The sequence below is a fragment of the Osmerus eperlanus genome, chromosome 15 (assembly GCF_963692335.1).
Source record: "Osmerus eperlanus chromosome 15, fOsmEpe2.1, whole genome shotgun sequence".
Lineage (NCBI taxonomy): Eukaryota > Metazoa > Chordata > Actinopteri > Osmeriformes > Osmeridae > Osmerus > Osmerus eperlanus.
Window position 1 is genome coordinate 5,272,186 of NC_085032.1, and position 24,364 is coordinate 5,296,549.

A 24,364-nucleotide genomic window follows, 5' to 3' on the forward strand; every position below is an offset into this window, starting at 1 on the left:
GGAGGGGGGGATAGCGGAGGGAGGAGAGGGGGAGGGAGGAGTGAGAAAAGAAAAGAGGAGGAAGACATCTGACAAGAGAGGTACACCTGCAACAGTGTTTTTCTCCCAAACCAAACCCATGATATGTTCCATATCAAACAACAGCTCAATATCTCACACAAAAACAGGATAATATATAAATAAATCACTTCAGGGATTTGAACTTTTTACGGTAACATGACAAAACGTGATAGGGAGTCAGGTGGCTGAGCGGTGAGGGAATCGGGTTAGTAATCCGAAGGTTGCCAGTTTGATTCCCGGTCATGCCAACTGACGTTGTGTCCTCGGGCAAGGCACTTCACCCTACTTGCCTCGGGGGGAATGTCCCTGTACTTACTGTAAGTCGCTCTGGATAAGAGCGTCTGCTAAATGACTAAATGTAAATGTAAATTCAGGGCCATTAATCCTTCAGTGAGAGAGAAGCACAGCAACCATCTTCCATATGCCCTGCATACAAAGAGAGCCAAGGGCTCAGGCATTGTCAGGACTTCCTGACACAGAATGGCAGACCCAGTTGCAGTGGCACATTTACCCAGCTAAACTGTTGAAACTGAGAGTTTAAATGGAGGCAGAGGGGAGTCATGGTAACAGTTGGAGCAGAGAGCATGGTGGGAAGCTGTCAAGGTAGACAGGTAGGGGTTATAACGAACAGGACGCTTTTACACATTCACCTGTCATCTTAATTGCTTTAACTGTCAAAGTTATAGACCAATTAAACCAGGGCCTTTAGGCACGGGTGAAGGGGGGGGGGGAGTGTGCTTGATATTCAAATCGACCATTCAAAACCATTTAAAATCAAAAAGAAATTAGAAAAAAAAATCGAAAAGTGACAATTATCTAAAATAACACACATTAGTCATTTTCGATTAGTTTTGGAGAAATGAAATGAGAGAGAGGATCTACTGTTACAAAGCCAGAAAACCTCACCGTCACATAACAGGACATGACTCGTCTGTCCTCCAGCCCCACTTCCATCAATCGAACACCAAAATGAAGCCTTATATCTTCATCAACATGAATATATTCAGTGGCAAGTGATCGAGGGTATTTGATAAAAGTAACAAGCTCATTGTCACTTTTGACTCTCTCCCACAATCACAGGAAAAGCACTTGCCGAAATTGGTGTGGTGGCCTGTTTAATTTGACTTTGTTTTCTTCTGAAAATAGAAAGGACTGCGGGGATTCGATGCCTTTCTTCTCCTGACAATCACCGTTGTAAACTGTAGGGGCCAGCAGAGAGCAACTTCACACAAACACACACACACTTTCCGGTGGGGGGGGGGGGGGGGGGGGGGGGGGTTCTGTAGGGGATTCCGTCTGCCATAATCCCCTACAATCCTACAATTACTGTAGCGGTCCAGGTCTGACCTTAGTTGAGCCTTGGCATCGTGCAGGATCCTGGAGCTCAGCAGTGCTGCTATCAGGGCTAATGAGCTAAGGTAATGGATAGGACACCTTAGCTAACCTGACACAGACCTAGGCTGTGACCCTCGCCCTTGTAGTCCTCTTCGGTTCAGTTGATAAGAATAAGAGGTTGAGGGGGCCATCTTGCTAGGCCCAATACCCCCTGGACTGGCTGCCAACAAAGAGTGACTGACAAACATTAGCACGCGCTAATGTTTGTGTTGGTGCCGTTGGCGGCTCGTTCAGGACCCGATGCGCGGTGTTACCCTATCACACGGAACGGTCCAGGGCGAGGAAAGCTCTGCCGTTTGTCCTTAAGATCGCTGCTGTTTGCCTCGTCGTCGGAACTTTACCTGCATGTCTCAGAGGAATACGTGCATTTGGCCAGCTGAAGTCACGTCCTGGTCGGACCTGAGGATGCCCGCGGTGAGAGAGGCCGACGGGAAGTACCGTGTTTATCTTTAAAGCCTTCCATCGTTTCTTTCTTGCCATCTTAAGTGCTTACATACCAGAGGGTAAAATTGGGAGTGTTGACATTACACAGACGGTGAAAGAACCATTTAAATATGAACGAGGCGTCTCCTTGGTTATTACTGCTGAAAACAAGGCAGAATCAAACAAAACCACCACCATTTTCAGCTTGGGCTATCATTTGACAAGATAATGGTTATGACCACCACAGCTACAACATTGAATAGGCCTTTCAAATATCATGAAAATACTCCCTGCGGGAGAAGCAATCCCAGAATGGAATCAATCAGAAAATGGCCGCTGAAAAGAATGGCCTTAATCTAAAAGGGATTCTATGAAGCAGAATTCAATACACATGCAGAACTAACTGTATGGACACACATGCAGACACACACGCGCACACACATACCTATATGATTGAATATACGAAGTGTTTCTATGCATCTCTAAACGCGAGATCGAGAAAAAGATTCCACTTGTCCTTCTCCATAGCTCACCTTGACGTTCACGTTGCTTGGTAATACTAAAGAAGAGGGGGAAAAAATGGTTGATGCATGGCCTTCCATGGGCCTTTGACACAGAGGGCAATTCAAGTCCTCCGAAAGTTTGCAACCAACCATTGAAATTCACGTGGCTGGGGTAAAGAGAGAGAGTCGTTGTGCTTGCACATGCTTTTGGGCTAGTTCATCACTCACGGCAGAGGAGACGTGAAAGGAGACAGAGAGAGACAGGAGGAAGGGTGCAATAAAAGCAAATCAAAAGAAAGAGTGATGGGCACTGGGGAACGCTGGGCGCTGAGTCACACACACACACACACACACACACACGGGCACGCATTCATTTAAGGCAACGACAGCCATCCTTCAGAAAACCAGACGACCACCTCATGTTACTGCCTTGTTCTCCTTTTAGTGACCGTGTGTGTATGTGTGTGTGTTGGTGCGGAGGGTGTATGGCGTGTGAATCGTGAATGCGTGGTGTCCCTCAGTGTGTGAGTAGGGGCATGCCGTGGCATTCATTAGCCCTCCTCTCGCCAGTTAACAGAAACCTTCAGCTCTGATCTTCACTTTGACCTACAGACCTTTGACACGATGCACACATACTTACACACACACACACACACACGACCCCCCCCCCCTTCCACACACACACACACACATATAAGTTTGTTTCACCATCCTAGTGAGGACTGACAATTCACTCCCATTCAAAATGGTGTTATCCTGTGTAACCCTGTGTAACCCTAACCTTAATCCTCAATGCAATTTTAACCCTAACACCAATTCTAACCTTGACCCTAAACCCCCTAAAACCTAAAGAAATAGCACTTGAAGTAGAAAGCCCAAGAAGATTTCCCCAGAAGGTCAATTCTTTCTTATTTTACTATCCTTGTGGGGACCGATTCTCGCAAGGGTAGTTAAACAATACTACTCACATACACACGCTTACACACGCACTGATACACACACTCAAACATGAGCACATCCGTTTCCTAGGTGGCTATATACGGTAGCGTGTACAGAGGTTGTTTGTCTGGTCTGCTGTTTGGTATCTAGGAGTGAGGGAGTGGAGGAACGCAGCCAGGCAGCCAGGCAGCCAGGCAGCCAGGCAGCCAGGCAGCCAGTCAGCCAGTCAGCCAGTCAGCCAGGCAGCCAGTCAGCCAGTCAGCCAGTCAGCCAGGCAGCCAGGCAGCCAGTCAGCCAGGCAGCCAGTCAGCCAGTCAGCCAGTCAGCCAGGCAGCCAGTCAGCCAGTCAGCCAGGCAGCCAGTCAGCCAGGCAGCCAGGCAGCCAGGGTAGAGCCCAGGTAACACGGTGGAGTGGGATCACAGAGGACGAGGAAACAGCGAAAGAGCACACACTCCTTCTGTCTCCTGGTTTCTCTTACACTGTGTCTCTGTCACGCTGTAAGAGCTGTTAAAACTTCTTTTGCACGTTAAAAACCCCACCGATTTTGCTGATGTGTTTATCTTGTTTGTCTCGTCCCAGCGCACACGATGTGGTCTCTGTTGTGTCTTACCAGCGACCAGCGTGAGCGTGATCGTCGCCACCTTTCGCTCTCTCTCTCTCTCTCTCTCTCTCTCTCTCTCTCTCTCTCTCTCTCTCTCTCTCTCTCTCTCTCTCTCTCTCTCTCTCTCTCTCTCTCTCTCTCTCTCTCTCTCTCTCTCTCCCTCTCTCTCTCTCAGTCTCTCTCTCTGTCTCTCTCTCTGTCTCTCCCTCTCTCTCTCTCTCTCTCTCTGTCTCTCTCTCTCTCTCTCTCCCTTTACCCTCTCTCACTTTACCCTCTCTCTCCCTCACGACACACTCACATGCACAGGCACATATGGGACTGTTGCCATGGTGACCCAGCCAGGCCAAGGCCTTACCTCGTAGCTTCTCGAAGAGCCCCGCGCTCGCTCAGAGTTGTGTGTTTGATGTCATCAAAATTGTTCTCCAGCTTCACACAGCTCTATTGTTCAGGACACGGACAGATAGACAAAAGAGAGAGAGAGAGAAAGAGAGAGATGGAGAGAAAGAGAGAAGAAAGAGACAGCGTAAGCAGGTTATATGCATTTGTTTGTGTGTCTGGTCTCCGATGCGAGGCTGAATTGATCGAGGGCTATTACCTCTGGCTTTAGGCTTAATCCACTTCAATACCAACACATCAACACAGTCGTCCCCCCCCCCCATCTTTTGATCTGACATGCAAATGACACCATTATAGTTCCTCTCCAGAAACCGGTCATGATTCATCCAAACATGGACGCCAGCGACCACTCATTGGTTCCCCCTGCGTCATTGCTCCATTCTGTGTGTGGGGGGTGGTGGGGGGGGGGGGGGGTGGGGTGGGTGGGTAGGTGTGTGTGAGAGGTGGGGTTGTCAAGGCGAGCCGTAGCCATGGAGACGCCCCTCTCAAATCCCCAGGAGGAGATGAGCATGGGGTCGGACCGGAGCCGGCGAGCTCTGGACGTTATTGACACTTTGGCGATTAGTACGAAAGAGCCCTCTACCCTCCTGGCAACCAGATAACCACTCAGCTAGTGTGTGTGGGTGTGGGTATGTGTGTGTGTGTCTGGGGGTGGGAGTGTGTATCTGTGTACGTGTGTGTCTCAGTGTGTGTCTGTGTCCAAACCCCTCTCAGTGACCACAGGGCCATGATAAGGAGGGCCGGAAGCCCTAATCCTCTCCTCCAGCTGAAGAGCATACAGACTGGGGTGTTTGCCTTTAATAACCCACACGGCTCCGCGCTATCAAGCTCTAAGGAGCCCCCACTCCACCTGCAACACAGCAGGCCACAGCTCCAAGCAGGAGACCTGCAGATCAGCTCTGCTAAACCCCCCAGGCGGACCGCAGTTAGGCCTGACTGCACTGCACGCCTTGCACGGAACAGTCCAGAACAACGCACCGTGCGGAATGGAAGCATATATATGAGGCCAGGGCCACCCCATTTACAGCTACTACATTGATAATGCTCATCTTGCTCTTGTAATTCAGTTTGTTCCAGTGTGGTTTTAGCTAGTCTGGTAGTGATGATGGCATTCAGATGGGCTTGTTCACATCTGGGTCCAAACAGCTGAAATGTAAGAGGTTTTACTTCAGCCCTAATAACATGGATGGCTCGCCAGTTCTTATTGACGTCTCATTTACATGATTGCAGCCAAAGTACAAGTCAGTTATTTCTAAATTGAATTCTCCCCATGCTCTACGCTGTCCTGATTCAATCCAAATAAAGGCATTAACAAATGTTTTGGTTTATGTTGTTCAAACAATAAAAAACAAATGATATGGAAATTGATAATTATTGCCGAGTATCGAGCTTCTGGGCAACATGGATTTATTAGATATCTCGGAACGATGAAGACACGTTTCAGAAAGTATTTGCGTAAGCTTATTTTCTTCCAGATTATTCCTCCGGGCAAGAGAAGGAATAATATTGTGGATATGAGGAAAATGGCATTTTGAAACCAGAAATACCAATTGACAAGCACATTTTTTGGGTCATTGGTGAAGTCAGTTTTTTTATTATCAGTGAGCAGGTGTGTAGAGGATCTGAGAAGCATATTAAACAAAACAAATTATAAATTGATGCTTGATTAAATTAGCAAACAACAATACATACATCTGATGGTAGTCACTACAACAGCAAAATTATAATTATTTAAGGCAAAACATTTAAATTGACATTTTGTTCACCCTCAGGTGTCTAAGGTGGGATGAGATTGTGCCTTCCTATCATTTGAGATTCGTCAATAATTGCTCACGTTTCTGACATTTCAAGGAAAAACGGGAAGGGGCGGGGTAGGATATCATCTGGGGCACTGTGGACGGTCCCTCCTTCTGGAACCTTCCTTAACTCCCTGAACGCTGGGTGCTGCGAGGTACACAGCTTCAGGGGAGACCCCCATGTGGAGCGGAACCCAAAGATTAGCTTGTCTGTAGAGATTTATACATTTTCATCTCAAACAAGTGTGATTAATATGAGTCATTATAGTTGACTAATATAAACCGCCTCCGTGTCAGGGCTAGCGTACGATTTCGACAACTCCTCCCACCTACCAACACCATCCCACTAAAAGTTAAGCTGCATTAGATGGAACTGTGAACAGCTCGACAACAAACAGTCAATGTAACGTGACACACACACACACGTACATAGGCACGCGCATGTAACAGTCCAGCTAATCTGCTTCATAAACACATCTTAGACCCTGTTAGGAATGGTAGAATAATGTTCAGATACTTAGCGTGACAGATTACTGCGAAGTGTAAACTGTATAGGCGTGAACAGGGAGCCTTTTGTGTCTTCTGTTGAACATTACCAAGCTCGCAAAGCTCTCAGAGGGAGAAAAGGGAATTATTGGTGAGTTTCTATTAACGTCCAATCTGAACAATATTCATTTAATCTCCACCACCCTTCCTTCAGAGGGGCTTAGGCGTGGAAGTGCTGCTGGTGTAATAATCCATGTATCTGCCAGCTAATCCTCAAACGGAAGTGGGGGAGGGCGAGAGCGCCACCCCTGGGATTAGGAGGGGGCTCTGTGTGTTCCAACTGATAAAGCACATCGATCACAACCCACCCCCGTGCCCCCTCCGCGCACCCAGCGCACACGCTCTCCCACTTCCTCTATCTCTCCATGTCTCGCGCTCTGTCCCTCTCCCCCTCTCTCTGTCCCCTCTCCGTCTCTCTCCTTCTCTCTCTCTCTCCCCCTCTCTCTCTTCCTCTCTCTCCCCTCTCCGTCTCTCTCCTTCTCTCTCTCTCTCCCCCTCTGTCTTTCCCCCCTCTCTGCGCTTTCTTATATTATGTGTTATCCTCCTAGCCTATCGTCCTCTTATCGGCGTCTTCTGTTTTCGATCTTCGTGAATCTCACGCTTCTCTCGCAAATTCTTCCATTCTCTTCCCTTTTCTGTCCATCCGTCGCTTATCACTCTTCCTATCTTGCGGGATCTTTCTCTCTCTCACTCCCTCTCTCTCCTCTCTGTCACACACACACACACACACCCACAGTGCGGAGCTCCGTCCTAGCGCAGAGCTGCCGGCTGACATTTGATCAGGCAGGGAGAATCAATAAGCAGGTTGATCAGTGTCTTGTAATTATAGCCAGATAGTCAAAGATAAGGGAAGAGCCTGTATGCACAGCATCTGATTCGCCAGCTCCTGAAGACCTGCTTTAACCCGGCGCCGCAATGTCAATATTTCATCACAGCGCCCCCTGTGGTTCCCCCCCCCCCGCTGGTGCACATCTGTCAGTAGCCCCACGGATCACAGAGCAACAGCGTCTAATGAGGGGAAAGGATTGGAGCGCGTAGAAGACGGGCGTACACGGGGGACGCAGGGGGTGGTGGTGAGGGGGGTTGTGGGGTTTATGGGCTGGGGGGGGGTTGTGTGGGTGGGCGGTCGACAGAGGTGGTCTGGGCCCACGGAGCTTCCCGCCTCTTCCTGACGAATCGTCTGTGTTAGATAAGAACAGGAGACGGAGACTTCTTCTGTGGTCTCGGACGCGGTGACATGGCCCGGCTCCAGTACTGTGCTGTAGCTCTGTTGAAGTTTTGTGTATCTGTTCTTTAGTTCAGAGGCCAAAGGCAAATAAGGGGAGTTTCATTTATCGTATGGTGTTGTGCAATCCTGTGACAGACTCTTGGGACATGCGGGAGTACTCTGTTTGTTTGTTACGCGAGTCACACAGGATATGTCGCAGTTTTGCCCGTTTACTTAGTTTGCTTCCGTAAGGTGTTCGTACATCCATCTTTTGTTACACCCTTTAGTTGATCTAAAAGAAAATAACTGGAGCTGAAACTCATCAGTGGGCCATATAACTTCATTCCACTTGAATGACAAAGTATACCTTCTGTTCACTCCAAAAGGAAACAAATGACACGATAACCATGTGCCTGTCACATCGAATTAGCCCAACATGAATTAAGACAATGTGCTTTCTATGAACAGGTTTTGAATCGATTTTAGTTATGATGTTTTGATAATTATCTTTGCTATTAATAGAAATAAATATCTCAGGCTTTCCTCTCTCTCTCTCTCTCTCTCTCTCTCCCTCTCTCCCCCTCTCATTTTCTCTCTTTTTGTCCTTGTCTTTTGCTTTCTGCCTCCGACATGCAAATGATTTAATGAGCAATCTGTCTTCACACAGGCCAACTATTAGAGACATGATCCATTTACTTTTATCTCAGAGTGATGGAGTAGAGCATTTGTTCCTTGTTGGACACCATTTATTTTCCTTCAATAGTGACACATGAACCTGGCACCCTACCTAATGTGGCATCATTCATAACACTCATTGAGAAGACAATTATTATTTCACGTGGAAATTATTAAAATGTATCTCCGACCTGAGAACTTGCTGTTTGGTGAGGCATTAGGCACAACGTACACTTAATTCATCTTCATGCTAATGGCCTTTCAAATAAACAGAAATTGTCAGCTTTCACATGTTTATGTCATTTTCTAAAAAGACAATTGTTCGGGTGAGAAACTGAGATGGGAATTTGATCTAGAAATCCATTTAATTACCAATAACTTTACAGTGGTACATCTAATATGTATGAGAATGAATGCGATTTTTAAGGCTCAGATGAATTCGATGAAATGTAGCCTTTGGTCTATGTAACGTTTTTATTGAAAAACGTATTACCATCCTGCTCCTGTTATTGTTTCTCAATGACCACAGTGTGCTTTAAGTGTGTCCTCAAGACTGAGAAAACCTGAGTTTGATTGCTACGTATATGTTATTTTGAGACCGAAAGGCTTAATTATCAATTAGTCTCAAATGTTCTCGAGCCAAGAGAAACAGAAGCTGTAATTTACGCATTCCATGAAAATGAAAGCCAGATTTAAAATCCACTTCCACGAGATTTGATTGCGATAAGGAACGAAAACGGTTCAAAATATGCATTTCTCCTCTCGCGCTTTATGGGGACCTCGATTCGGACCGGGGAGCTGAGTGATGATTATGAAAGGCAATTTAAGACATTTAACGAATTCCAGACAGGATTCACTTATCAAGCTTTTTGCCTTCATCCCTTTCATCGTGTTCTCATTAAAGCAATTACCTTCAGATGCCTAATAACCACCCCGCTAGCCTTCTCAGGCACCAAAGCACAGGCCGCACATCTGACGAGCCGAACATGACCATTATGTGGACAGGCGGAGGCTGAATCCACTCTGATGCGCCAGTCTTATCCAACACGTGGACCTAGCGTCCGTCCGCGTTATGGAGGCTCGCTTTCCATTACGATCCCCGCCGCGCGCACCGCGGCGTGGACCGACGTACAGGACGGAAACATGCTACGCGTGAACTGGACGCTCGCCAACATCCATCCGGCGCGGGGCCCAGACCTCCACCGTGGTCCGCGGATCTGCTGGTCGAGGTACAGTATCTGTAATATTCCAGTAAATAAACCCAGCCCCACGCTCCTTCTGAACTCCCAGGGCTATTGCTGAGGATAACGCTTCTCACCTTAGACATAAAGCCTGCCTGTCATTAGTTGATACCAAACTCTATTGAGGGCAAATGACACCCCCAGGCTAGAAGCTCCATGGTCGATCGTGCTTGCACAGTCAAGAGGAAAGGAAAAGAACAGCTTCCCCTAATGACATACTGTAAGGTAAGCTCTCAAAGGTTAACATTGTAGAGAGGCGGTTTGAGTCTTCCTTGGCTCCCTCTATAAAATGTTTACGACCTCTAGGCCATGTGACCTGACCTGGAGGACCATTAGAAGGGGGCTTGGGGGGGGGTCTCGGACGATCCGATTGCGAGGGCCACTAAAACGCTCATCACTTCCCCATTCCCCCTCGCAAGCGGGTAAATCTGTTACCTACGATCAATACGGTGAAACTCAACTACCGCCGAGCTGATATCAGCGTCAGCACTTGTGTCGACACGGAGGCTGGAAACGACAGTGTATCGGTTAAGAAGTAGTCAAACGAAGAAGGTGTCGGAGAGCGTGAGGTGTCAGGGATACGCATTGTCGTAAAAACACACAGCGCAGAGGGAAACAAAACCAGATCCTTATGATGTTGTGTGGTAGCAACAAAGGAGTGTCTTCCTATTGGTGAACGTATTGGATTTCACAAACATTCGATTGGATTTCCTGAAGAGATTTTACCACTGGAAATGTGCATTTAACCATGATGGATTTTCTAGCCTACTGACCCGGCAGTTTCCACAGTCTCAAATCTTCAAAGACAACAGTGAGCTGAGCGAGCAGAAGTCATCGTTCTCTAGCTACCGTACGGTGTGTTTCCACTATTAGAACGTGCCGGCATGATGGAGACATCCATCAGAGTTATTCTAAACTCATCTCCATCCATACTCATTCCTGATTACAGGAGCGCGTTGGGCTTCACACTCGGTTACTCCGTAATGGCAACCGCACCGGTTCTGTTGCACAAGTTTACTAATCCACAAACACACATGTAGGCACTAGCTGTGCACATCTGTAATCGAGCCATATGTTCAATCAATTTAGTTTATGTTTTATTTTGTTGTTTTTTCATATATTGTTGTTACATGAAGTGGCAAATCCATCATCATTGATTAGCATGATGAATTAGCCGGTTTTGTTTGAGCCGGAGTTTAGTCAGTGGGGAGAGCATAATCTGTGCTACAAAACTCCTCCATCTTGTTTTGTGTCTACATCAAATAGAGCCTCAGCTCAGTTGCCTGCGAGCACAGACGAGGCGCCTCGGCCACCTGCCAGAAAACAAACACTACACTCATGGGCTGGTCTTAGGAGATATTACACAGACTTTGACAGTGTCTGCCTGGAATCCATAGATAATTGTGTTTCAGTGTGTGCGTGTGTGTGTGAGAGTGGGTGTTTGTTTGTTTGTGAGTGTGTGCGTGCGTGACTGTTTATTTGAGAGTGTGTGTGTGTATATGACAGCAATGAGACCTTGTTTGGTGTGTGTGTGTGTTCAGGGGTGTGTGTGCGTGTGTTTGTGTGTGTGCGTGTGTTGTCAGCGGTCCAGGACACAGCTGTGGACACCCCTGTGAGCCCAAGTAAAGGTTAAAAAACAGCCATCTCAGATCACCTGGCTTCAGCAGACGAGGAGCTGCAGTAAAACAGGCTCGTCTAAAATAAGAACAGGCGGTCACATGTCATCCTACAGGTCTTAGCCAACGTCCTGTCTGTTCACGAGAGCTTTCTCACTTCGTTCTGCTCACACTCTACTGAATACATGTGCGTGCGTGCGTGTGTGTGTGGGGGGGGGGGTGGATGAGGGTGTGGCGTGCAGTGCTTACGTCACAGCCCTTCTCCGGGTTCCTCTTCCAGTGCTTCTTCTCCGCCTGCTTGGCGGCCGTGGAGCGGAGCGACGCGTGGCTCTTCACCCTGGGGTTCAGGGCCAGTATACACTGAGGGGTCGGGGGGAGGGGAGCAGGGGAGGGGAGGGGAGGGAGGCCGGAAAGAGGAGAGAAAGGTGGGAGATGGGGGATGGGGGAGAGAGAGAGACAGAGTGACTCAGCGTGGCCGGGGGGATGCGAAACCAGACAAGACACGACGGCACGGAAACAGACGTCTCCGCCAGGCGGCCGCGTCCTGCGCAGGTGCGAAGGCGGGGAGACGACGGCGTGTGGCCCCCTCCCTAGCGACCGCTCTCTCTCCCCGACGCTCGACAAAGCGCCCAGAGGTTCGCCTCCTGTTGTCTCCGCGCTTCGCTGCACGTCCCCGCGACTTGCACCGATGTCCGGGCACAAACGTGGCGTCGTCTGTAAGGCGCTACAGAGACGTCCTTGAATAACGCTCCCTCGTAAGCCTCGACAGTATTAACAATCCTTGACACCGGGCGAGACGATAAGAAGCTTAAACCAATGAATAAATGATGTGTTTTCCACACGGCTGAATTATTCGACTGTTTATGTTGTACCTACAAACCGGGTGTTGCTTCTCGTTAGCTGGACAGCAACTACCTACTGTAGCCGATTCTAATCTCCCCCCTTCTTTTTTTGTCTGTCTCTCTTTGTCTCTGTCAATAGGGCTCCTGAAACAGACCGTCATTATAAATGCAACACACACACCAGCGGTGTACAGTGGAGTGTGTTCCACTAGAATGACCGACCTCATTCATAAACAGAGAGGTTGTAAATAAGAGATCAGGATTCGAAAGGCTCTGTCTTCATCCGGAACAGTCTGCCCGTCTGCGGAGGGATGCACACTTGGGCAATGCCCAACATACTGGAGTGTAACGCAACATCACTGAATAATACACTGCTGGACTGTCTCGTTTCTGAGATGTTATGAAAAGGTATCGAATGAGAAGTAGTTAGTAATCTGTCGGCTGGTAAACACTGTCAGTGTAGTAATGATTGGATTCCTAGACCAGGCTGTGTGTACCTACAGCAGTCTACTCCCCAGACAAAACACACTGTGTAAAGGACTTCTAGTTCAGTTGGAGGTGCTTCCTTTGTGGATTTCCCTCAAGGTAACAGCAGAGATCACTCTCTCTCTCTCTTTTTTTCTCTCTCCCTGTCTCGCTCTCTTGCTCTCTCTCTATCGCTCTCTTTCTCTCTCCCTCTCCATCTCTCTCTTTTTGGTTTCCCTTGACGCAAGTGTAAAATGCCTTTCCCTACAGCATTTTCTGCCCCCGAAAAAAGAATTTGTAGAAAGAAAACCCTCACACAGAAAACTGCATGAAAACCTACTGAAAGCAACGGCTTCTAGATGAGCGTTTTGTGAATATTCGCCAAAGAATCATTCGTCCCCCCCGTCCCCCCCCCCCCCATCCCCACCAACACACACACCCTGCCACCCCCCCCCCTTCCGTCCCCCAAACAAGGCCTTTCCCCCCCTCCAATAAAATCGACTCCCCATCTGAATTAGCATCCCACAGGCTATGTGACGAAACATTAAGAATCTTCTTTTAATATTTCCCCAGTTGCTGGTGGGGAGCTGACTACTTCAGATGGGAACACATGGGGTGTTTAAAGGACGAGCAGCTTTACAGTCTACCTCACCTGGCTCTCTCTCCGGCTAGCTTAGCTCCGCCAAAATGAAATGGCCCCTTTCATGCAACACCAAACATTATCCTATTAATTCTTTAATTTCACACCTAATAAAGTGTAGTTACACTGCGCGCCGTGATGTCCATATTGAAACAATAAAAAACGTCTTATCTTATTTTAACGTTTGTTTAGGGCTTTCGGGTTCATTTATGAGTCCGTATTGTGTGTACAAGAGATAAACTATATATTTAGATAAAGGCTGAATTCTTGGTGATGGCAAGGTCGTTTTGACAGAGGGGGGGGACAGCCCATAACAGTGCTGTCCCCTCAGGATGCTTTGATGAGGAACATGGCTTTGTAAGCATGGACACCCCAATAACGTCAACACTGTACAGGAACACAGGTCACTGCCAACCTCAGCACAGTGAGAAGTCAGTTGGCTGAGCGGTTAGAGAATCGGGCTAGTCATCAGAAGGTCGCTGGTTCGATTCCTGGCCGTGCCAAATGACGTTGTGTCCTTGGGCAAGGCACTTCACCCTACTTGCCTCGGGGGAATGTCCCTGTACTTACTGTAAGTCGCTCTGGATAAGAGCGTCTGCTAAATGTAAGTTAACATAATCACCTTTTAAAATCCTGTGTGCTGGAAATGTAAGGGGCTAGGTTTTGTGGGTCAGCTTCCCTGTATTTGATCAGATCTATAAAGCTTTCAGTTAATGGGCTCCACAGCATGAATTTCAAAGAAATTGAAACCGAAAATGGCCATTGAGTCCTAATACATTCTTTAGTACAGTATTGTACGATATTGTAACATACAATGCATCATTTCATACGGTTTCATTGGTACCAATCATACAATATTCAATCTTCTTTTGGACTGTATACGGGGTTCCAACCCTCCAGGGGGGTTTCATCTGAATGGGGATCGTTTAAACTGTTCTTTCTCTTCCGCCATGTTGAAAAACATGTCAGTAAACATTGGTACTTTGCTGATTCAGTGCGAACCTTCACTTACACACCTTGTAGCAGTATATGGGGTCTAAATTACATTAGGTAACAAACAAACATAATTAGCACCTTGAGCCCTGAGGGGAACTGAAACAAAAGGGTGTGCGTGTGTGCGTTTGACTTGGCAACATAACATTAATTAACAAACACCATAAAACAACAATAACACAGTCAGATTAGCTTCAATCTGATTACCTAGCAGCGCCGAGACAGCTACCCACCAGCATTAGTGAAAAACAAGGATTGAACATTAAGTAAAAGCAAACATTTTAGGGGCAATTATGTTTGTGCAGTTGAGGTGAAACGCAGTAAGAAAAACAAAACATGGAGGAATTAGTTGTCCCGTTGTTTAGTAGCACCGAAGGGAATTAGTAGGGATTAAATATTCAGCCACATCGATAACTTATTACCATTCACACTGAAATGGTGTTCTGTTCTGCAATAATAATCTAACAAGGTAACTTTGATCTTCTCAGGTGTAGATGGTATGATGAATAGACAAGTAGCAAAAAAGTAAGGGGGGGGTCAATGTTGGGGTGGTGTGTGAACCAACCCCCCCCCCCCCCCCAACACACACGCCACTCCTGCAGCCCATTTCCAGGCAGGTATTGACCCTCTCTCCTGGAGCGTAGCGTAGAGCAGAGACACAGCTCCTCCGTAGGGGATGTCAGCTCTAACCATGTTAGACGGAGGGCTAATCCCATGTTCCAAATGGATAACAGGAAGGCTAAATTACAGGGAAAACGCCCGGGGGTTAATCCTCCCTGGCTTTTAAAGGGTTACTGGCGCTGTCTCGGACTGGCATCGTAAGGCCAGTCGGAATTAATGCTGTAGATAAGGTGGCGGCAAAGAAGGGGTTAAACGTATCCCGCCAGCATAGCGATATTTTCCACAACCGGTCACGTTTTCTTTCTTAGGTTTAGCGCCCCTATCCTTGAGGGTGAGCAGAGACTGAGAAGAGCCAGCTAATAGAACGCATCTATAGGATTTTCTCAATTAAGTCAAATGTTATGCGTCACGGCCAGCACGATCAATAATGCGTGAGGTGAGCCATTCATCCATATGCGGCAATCCATAATGTTATACTGAACAGCTTGTGATTCAACGCAATTTTATTTCAGTTATTATTTTACCCCAAGAGAGTCAAGAGTCAGAGAGTCAAGACAGAAATAAAAAACTGAAATTAAAAGATAGGAGTTGTCGAAGACTGACTGAAGTCAAAATGTCCAATTTCCTTGCCTCATCCAAGGCCTTACCAAGTCCTCTCATCATCAGGATTATGGTGTGTGTGTGTGTGACTAGTGTGTGTATGTGTGTGTGTGTGACTATGCCATCAAACCACCTCTCTGAATCCCGGCAGTGAGAACACCTCTCCTACTGTTTGCCTGCCCTTCACAGCGGGGTGGTTGGGGGAACTGTGCTGGTGCTCACACAGAAGACCCTGACTAAACCAAGACACTAAGGCCCATCTGTGAGTGTTGGCTGGGTCTACTGGGGAAGGGGGTAGGAAGAGAGAGAGACAGAGAGAGAGAGAGAGAGAGAGAGAGAGAGAGAGAGAGAGAGAGAGAGAGAGAGAGATAGAGCAAGAGTGTGAGAAAAGAGAGAGAGATAGAGAACGGCAGAGTGAGAGACATAGAGAATAAGAGAGTGAGGAGGGAGAGACAGAAAGAGAGAGAGAGATGAGAGAAGAGAACAAGAGAGTGAGGAGAAAGAGAGAGAGAGGTAGAACGCAAGAGTGAAGAGAGACAGAACAAGAAAGTGAGGAGAGAGGAGAGAGAGCGAATAAGAGAGTGAGGAGAGAGAGAGAGGGAGAGAGAGAGAGAGTAGGAGTTAATGTCTGTCTTTTCCTCTCTCCACTGATCATACTGGGCTCCAAACAGATGGGGGATCAATAACAGACTCCGCCAGGCCCAGAGTATGCAAACGCATAGCCCCTCAGAGGAAATCAAACCACCGAGTGTGTCTGTGCGCGCACGCAGACGCGCGCACGCCCGGGCTCGCACACACTCGTGTGCGCACGCGCACACACAGACACACACACAGGCGCGTGTGTCCGCGCCTGTGTGTGTGTGTGTGATGGACACGTTGAATGGGTAAATCAGATTCAGCTGGAAGCAGTGATTAACATGGGATGCTGAGGAGGTAGGAAACGGCTAAGCCTTCACAGAGGGGGGAGGGGGGGGGTGAGGGGGGGGGGGTGAGGGGGGAGGGGGGGGGGGGGGAGGGAGGGAGGGTGGGAGGGACAGCAACACAGTGTCGAACTGCACAGTGACCACAACGCCACAGACCCGCGCGCGCGGATCACGCAGCACACTCAAGGCCTCTCCGCCACGGCCTTTGCCACAGCACAAACAAAAACAGGGCCTCAGCTCGAACCCTTACACGACCTCACCCAGCACTTCACCGTCCGAGAACAGCCTTTGGTCAGAACCGAATCTAGCATCGCATAGCTTGCCGTCCGTTGTACACTGATGTGCGTGTAGACGTGCCTGAGATGCCGAAGATATTCATAGTAGGGCTATTATTAGCCCAGCAGTCCAGTCTGCCCTTTGCATGGCTGATCAATACCCACGCCATCCTGCAAACCAAATTACCCTGACCTTCCTGGGGCTTGGTGCTAGTCCACCAGACAGCGTGTGTCTGGATCCCAACCCTTGGGCCCGTCGTCGCATGTCTCCATCCTTCATGTTCGACTTCAAACAGGGGTTTCTCTTCTGTTCAATCGAAATGACCCCCCGTGAACCCTGGTGACAGTTTTCGAGCGAATCACACCGTTGCTGGTGTTAGGCTGAGTTGGATCGTCGAGTATCCCGCTCGCAGATGGGACCATCTTCAGGACACGCAGGGGGAGAGAGAGACAGAGAGCAAGAGAGCGAGAGAGAGAGAGCGAGAGAGTGCCAACTCAGCTCTGGGTCTGTCACATGCACGCCCCTCCCACTCCTCCCCCTCCTCCTCCCCCCTCATCATCCTCCCATTTGTCGTCGTCATCCGTCCGACAGGATGTGATGTCGCTGATGTGCTGGAGGAGGCGAGTGAGGGTTGAGAGTGAGTGGGCACTTCTGCGGTACCGCACACACACCCACCTCTGCAGCGGATCAATAGAGGAATTTCCACATATTGATCCCCGGTCGGAGAGATAGAACAACAACCCTATGGGGTCAGCAATATTAAATATAGAACAGGAATGTAATTTGTTCTGTGCTGTGAAGAGAGTCCGTTGATATATATATATATTTTTTTTAAACGACTGACTACTGTATTAAGTGTCACACTGACCTGAAAAATAACTTGTAAATTGCTGCAGTGTGTACTCACGACACAAAATATTCCAACGTCAAGAGCGGGACCCGGAACCATGGCGTGAATTACACAGCCCCAAAAAGAGTTTCTCAGCGTAATTCAAACAGTGGCATCTAACACCTGACAAACGGATCCAGACGATACCGGCTCTGTTAGCGTGAGCGAAAACAAACAGAAGACCAGCTGTTCCGAGAGGAAATCGCAGTCTAACCCAATAACACACTCTGGAGCGTTTCCATAATGAGGGCATCATGTCAACAGCCACTCAGGGTTCAGCATGCCCCTGACTGATGCACGCCCCGGCTCTCCTCTGCATCCTGTCATGTGATGGCCATATTTGATTAACGGAAAGCGCGTCAACAGAGGGCGCCTATGGATCTTGTGACTGCGTGCTCCGCCTACACTTCACCTACAGGATCTGCCTCCACTCATGGCCCTTCAGGGCGAGGTCGAAATGACAACACACAACAACAAGCAGGCCGTTTGGTAAGGCGTCCATGTTGGAATGGGTGTGGATGTGGTGGGCAGGGATTGGCCGGTGGTAGCCGGCTTACCCAGTCCAAGCCTGGACTGGAGAAAGGCTTACAGACCCGGGCAGTCCACCAGGTCAGACTGGGGCCGGATTGAGGACACGATGGGCTCTTACGCATCTATTTATGCAGGAACACACACATACCCACACACAAAATACAAGCCCCCCCCTCATCCCCCCCCGCTCCCACACACACACACACACACACACATGCAATATAAAACACATATACACCCTCCCCACACACACACACACATGCAATATAAAACACATATACACCCTCCCCCACACACACACACACACTACATAAAACAAATATACACCCTCCCCCCCCACACACACACACACGCTACATAAAACACAAATACACCCCATCACACAACACGAAAACACACATACACACATTCATAGGATATCTCATCTCAATCAGGTGCAACTTGTGCCTCTGCATTAAGTCAGCAGTAGAAGCTGCTTCTCTGTTGCAGATCCTGTTCTGGTCCTGTTCCTGACCCCTCTCAGAGAGGGGGAGACTGCAGCTTGTGTTGTCAACACTAGCAGTCCTTTGCTGCCTCTGGGAAGAAAGAAAAAAAAAACGGGGAAAAAATAACCGGTTTTGGCCCTGAAATGAAATCTGTTGACTCAAAAATCGTAGCTTATCTGCTTAAAACCCAGCTCTAACAAGTACTCTACGGTGAACATCAAAAAAGCTCGATCGATTGATTCCCCTTCACCAGATTCAGCTTGTATTCTCTCAGCTGAATATCACAGGCCATCTGGCCAGCCTCCTCCGGAACAGGATGTCTCCAGTGGAAGATGCCAGTCCCTCCCTCAGCACATATCACTTGCATCCATGTGACTGGCAGCGGCACCGCCACACAGACATGCAGGCATGTGGGCACGGACGCGGCGAGCAGGAGGACACACACAACACACGCACGCGCGCACGCACGCTCGCTCTGGTCCGTAGAACGCAGACCAAACATGAGAGAGTTGGTTTGTGTGTGTGTGTGTGTGTGTGTGTGTGTTTATTAGCATGTGTGTGGGAGAGAAAAAAAGAAAAGAGAGAGAAAACAACAGAAACTGTTTGAGAGAGGGGGGATAAGAGAGACAGAGGGGGGGGGGGGTGAGAGACAGAGGAAATGGGAGAGAGAGGGAGAGAGAAGAAGAGCCTAGGGAATACTAAGGATGGGCAGGAATAAGCATAGCTCTCTCCCCAGCAGCCCAGTTTAATGTGGGTAATATGTGCCAGAGCCTCATTATGTGGCCTTTTGAAAAGTGTCCCTGGACGAGTGGAGGCTCAGGAAAACAATTAGCAGAGAAGCAGAAGTAAATGAACTGCAACAGGAACCAGGGCTTGATGACCGAGTCTGAGGCCCTTATCTACACTCTCGGTATGGAGAGAGACACAGAGAGAGAGAGAGAGAGAGAGAGAGAGAGAGAGAGAGAGAGAGAGAGAGAGAGAGAGAGAGAAAGAGAGAGAGAGAGAGAGAGAGAGAGAGAGAGAGAGAGAGAGAGAGAGAGAGAGAGAGAGAGAGAGAGAGAGAGTGGAAGACAAACAGTGGAAGAGAGAGAGAAAGTGAGAGTGGAAGAGAGAGAGAAAGTGAGAGTGGAAGAGAGAGAGTGAGATATGGCGGAGAGGCAGAGAGTGAGCAGACAGGGAGTGAGATGGAGGAACGGACAGAGAGAACGACAGGAAGGAAGTGGACGGCGAGAGCGAATACTACCAGTAAAGGAGGTAAAAATGATTGTTTTGGTTATTTTTAAACCCTGGTTCAATATGCCACATGCTATGGGGGTGTGTAAGACAGGCAGGGCTGTGTGCCTGCCTGGGGGGGCTGTGAGCTATGAACTGCAGCCGGGGGGCTTGAGTTAGCGGACAGAGATTGCAGCAGACAGTGGGGGTCACATGTGATCAGGTGAGCGTGTGCCGCAACCGCCCAACCCCCCCAGCCCCCAGCCCCCCGGGGTACGGAGGTGGCAGTAAATTGTGCAGCGGAGGGAGAAGAGGAGGACATGAGACTCGGATGTGCGTGCTTCTACACACACACACACACACACACACACAAGAGCAGACTCACACGCGTGCAGGTGTGTACATTACGCACCCTCCCACACCCTCCCACACCCCCTCCACACACACATACACACACACACTTACAAAAACACAGACACAAACTCACACACATGCAGGTGTGTACCCCCCCCCCCACACACACACACACACAAACACAGCACAGACACACATCTGATGCGATGCCTCTCTCATCCCTCTCCTCACTCCTCCTTTCTCTTCCTCCTGTCTTCACGTCTCTCGGTTTCTTTCATCTCTCCTCATTCGTTCCCTTTTCTATCTCTCTCTCTCTCTTCCTTCTGTCCCCCCAGTCTTTCTTTCCCCCTCTCCTCCTTTCATCTCTCCCTCTCTGTCTGTCAAGCCATGGATGATCACTGCTTTGTTGATTGATTAAAAGCGCAATCTGAGAGAACTTGGCCGGGAGTGCAGTTACCGCTCCACTGGCCCTGGTGCAACCCGTTTGTGTACGTGAGTGTGTGTGTGTGTGTGTGTGTGTGTGTGTGTGTGTGTGTGTGTGTGTGAGTGAGTGTGTGCGTTTGAGATAGTGCAGGGCCTTGGCGCTGTACACTCAGCAAGATGCTGAAGATAATCAGAAGCAATGCCCAACATCAACTCCCTCTAACTGGTTGTTTCAGAGCAATATGCTTCCTGGAAGAGTGACTGCATCCAAGGTCTGTTCAGTAACACTGCCCCCCTCACCGTACATCTGAGCATCTAATCCTGTTAGGCCTCCTTAGGCAGCCAAGCCATGGACCAAAAAGCACAGCGCCTTAACGAACCCCTTCGTAAGCTTACACGAGGCCTGCACGAAACCGTCCATAACAGAGGCTGCAGAGCACCTCAGCGCTGAACAGCATCACGGCTACCAAACACGTCCTTGGCGCCCGGAGCGAAAGCCTGCATCTTTTCCTTAACGTGCCGTAATTTTTTGTGCGGCTCTGACAAGCTGAAGAGGAGGGGGGGGGGGGGGTTACAGTGGGGCCTGCAGAGATGGGGGAGGGGGAGGGGGAGGAAGAGGACAAGGAAGACAGGGCCCGTGCCACAGGAGTCATACCTCTTTGTTTAAATGTCGCTCCGTACGTCTGCGGGCCTTTTTAATGAACTCAAATGGCAGTCCAGAAGGTTCCTCATTAATCTCCGCACATGAATACACATCCGCACGCTGCGCGCGCGCGCACACACACGCGCACACACAGGGGTCTCTCTCTGTCGTCCTCTCTTTCTGTTCGTATTTAAGAGAAGGAGCAGTAGTGACGTTGGTGGATATTAAAATAAGACATTTGACAGGACGGCAGCATGAATGGAGAATTTAATTGCACCAGAGATGGCAATTATTATGAGATTTAAAAAGCCATTTGCAGTGGCAGGAGAACAGGCCGCCAGCCAGTCAGCCAGACAGCAAGACAGTCGTCTAGGAAGCCATACAGGAGTCATTTAGTTGCAGTCATAAGTACAGTAGCTGTGCCAAGCCTAAGGTCTTGCCACTGAAGCCATTAGGATCAGAAAGATGCTAACAAAAGCCCTTGGCTCAGAGCAATATGCCTCTGTAAAGGTCTGGACTCACTTGACTCAGCCAGCTGAAAATATAAGTTAGGGATACAGAACCCCCCACCCCCAGTTTCCAGGAGACAAGAGGGTCTGCTACAACAACAGCGTGAAAAGGGACTCCTTTTCCTTTAAGCAATATCTTCCTTGTTGTGCTTGGAGGATGTCTCCCTTCCACAGCTGGCCTTGTCATTGGATGATTTACTTCCTGTTTAAGGCTTTCAGTAGTTCGCCACAGTGCAGATTCAGTCAGGTTCATCTTAGGACAGACCTTTGCACATCTTCAAATGAAAATGTTTGGTAGTGGTTAATCGTTAACTATGGTAACTGAGAGTTTATAGCAGGGCCTGAGTGATTTGGCAGATTTTATCATGTGTTCTAATTACAACAAACCATCCAAAATGACCAATCAAATAGTCTGTAATTGTATCTGGAAACATTTCAATTATAATGTCTATTTCTAGACAGTAAAATAGATAATGGCTAATGAACATTGTAACTCACATTAACCTTAACACTAACCATGGGTTAAAAATCAACATAGATGTAGCTGCCATGCTGTTAAAATGTCATTACTAACAATCAGCATCTAAGGTTGATTTACTTGGGATTATCCACATAAAGAGTTAGTGCGTGTCTGTACTCCACAAGGTTGAGTTGACAGTACAAACATTCCACAACAGTCACATTAACATTAGTGTGCAAAAAACGCTGTGCTAAGCAGCATTAGCAGGTCCTTAGTTCAACTCCAATTGCCATTCATGAGGCCTGTACAAACGCATTGTGCGTTTTAAGCCGGCCTTTACCTACAGCATACACAGAAATTCAACATACAGCAACGAGTTATTGGATCTTGTGACGTCCACATGGCCGGTCCTGTGTTTCAATGCGTACCTCGTGCCTCGTATTATTACCTTACTAAGCTGCAGTCTACTGTACATACAGTCTCATAATCACAACTAATAGCCCTGGGAAAATAAGATTACTTTGGATGAATAGAATCCACTTATGTTATGGTCGGCAGGATACGCACATAAAGCAGGGTTGCTGACATCATATTTTCACCAAAGAGATTGCATTGGGGAAACTGTTCAAAATTGCATTCAATGCAAATTCGACTTTAGTCCAGAATGCCGCAGCATTCATAAGACAATAACGATGATAAGTTTGCTATGCAGTAGCCTGCTTCTGCAAGATGCTCAAACATGCACTGGAAATCAGCCACCACATACAATTCAAGTTCAGAAGTCACGAATGAAATACTCATATGCTACGTGCTGTAGAACGCTTAAATAGGGATGTTGTCACATACTTAAAAGAAACTTGGCCAACTCAAGAGATAAACACCCACGCAATAAACTTTGCCACAATAACTTTAAACAAGGCATCTCGACACGGAGTGCCCCAAACAGTGAAAACTCCGAATGACGTCTCCACTTTACGAATCGCAATCATCATTTAGTTAAATATATTAAAAGGAACAATTGTTTGCGTCTTTGTACAGGTTAGTGAACATAGGCTACTGTAAGCTCAGTTACAAGCGCATCATTGTTCTAGACAACCAGCAATAATGGCATCTCTTAAAATTGTTATCACAAGTGGAAACGCAAAATACAACAGAAGCTACTTTAATTAACATTTTGAGATGACATTGCATTTTGAGAGCAGAATACGACATTGAATTTACAGTATGGCTATACCTCGATATCCAGAAGATCCTTGCTCAGCATTCTAGCCATTTGCTTACTTTCAATTGTGTTTGTTTAACGAAAGAAGCGAGGTGAAATCTCTACAAACACGTACTGTACAACGTCGGTAACCTGTTTGATTTCTTGAAGCACTGTTTACAGAGCAGGCTGCTCGGCGCAAGGGGTGGACTAGACCAGTCCGAGAGAGGCACGCGCACAGCCAGTTTAACCCAAATCCCTCATCTCATAGACCAGCGTTTTTTACTAAAGCGTTTATTATGATTTCGCTTTAGGGAATAGACATTGAAAGGCAGTCGAAATCAACCGCAGAACTTCGGGTGTTAATTATGTTATTCATATGGTACAGCTTGAAATGGTATATCCCGATATGATGGGTAAAAAAAGTTGTGGAACTTCCTTCGATTTGTTGAAGGCGTGGTGATGACTTCATTCAGAGTGAAATAGGCCAACAAAAAAAGCTACATAAGATACATCAGTAAAACCGCAGAGGAAGATCGAGTGACTTGAAATCAAATATTATTTATTGCGAATAAATTAATAACTTCCAAATTAGACATACGTTGATACATAATACACATGCATTAAATCACACGCGTGCACTATCTCTGCCTTAATTCAGCAGGTAATTTATGCTTGCTGCCTGTGGTCGTTGCTCACTCTGATGAAATGTAGCTGAAAGATTTCTCCTGTTGCAGTCTGTATTCGCGAACAAAATACATCAATGTCAGTGAAGACTTGGCCGTGGGTCCGGTTCTTAAAACGTTTTAATTAACGGTGATTAATTTTCTGGGGTAGATCATTTTTGGAGCTTGTGAAGCCGGAGAATATGTTCTATGTGGCCGGAGAATATGTTCTA

General features: G+C 47.8%; 1 protein-coding gene across 1 annotated transcript; it reads right to left on the reverse strand.

Annotated features, from left to right (window-relative positions):
* Positions 1–4,273: 4,273 nt before the first annotated feature.
* LOC134035334 (dihydropyrimidine dehydrogenase [NADP(+)]-like) lies at positions 4,274–23,629 on the reverse strand. Its single transcript, XM_062480332.1, has 3 exons — positions 23,500–23,629; positions 11,649–11,759; positions 4,274–4,360 (listed from the first exon to the last, which is right to left on the reverse strand). The coding sequence occupies exons 1-3, from the start codon at positions 23,536–23,538 to the stop codon at positions 4,274–4,276; spliced, it is 237 nt and encodes a 78-aa protein (XP_062336316.1). The 5' UTR covers positions 23,539–23,629.
* Between the last annotated feature and the right edge of the window lie 735 nt (positions 23,630–24,364).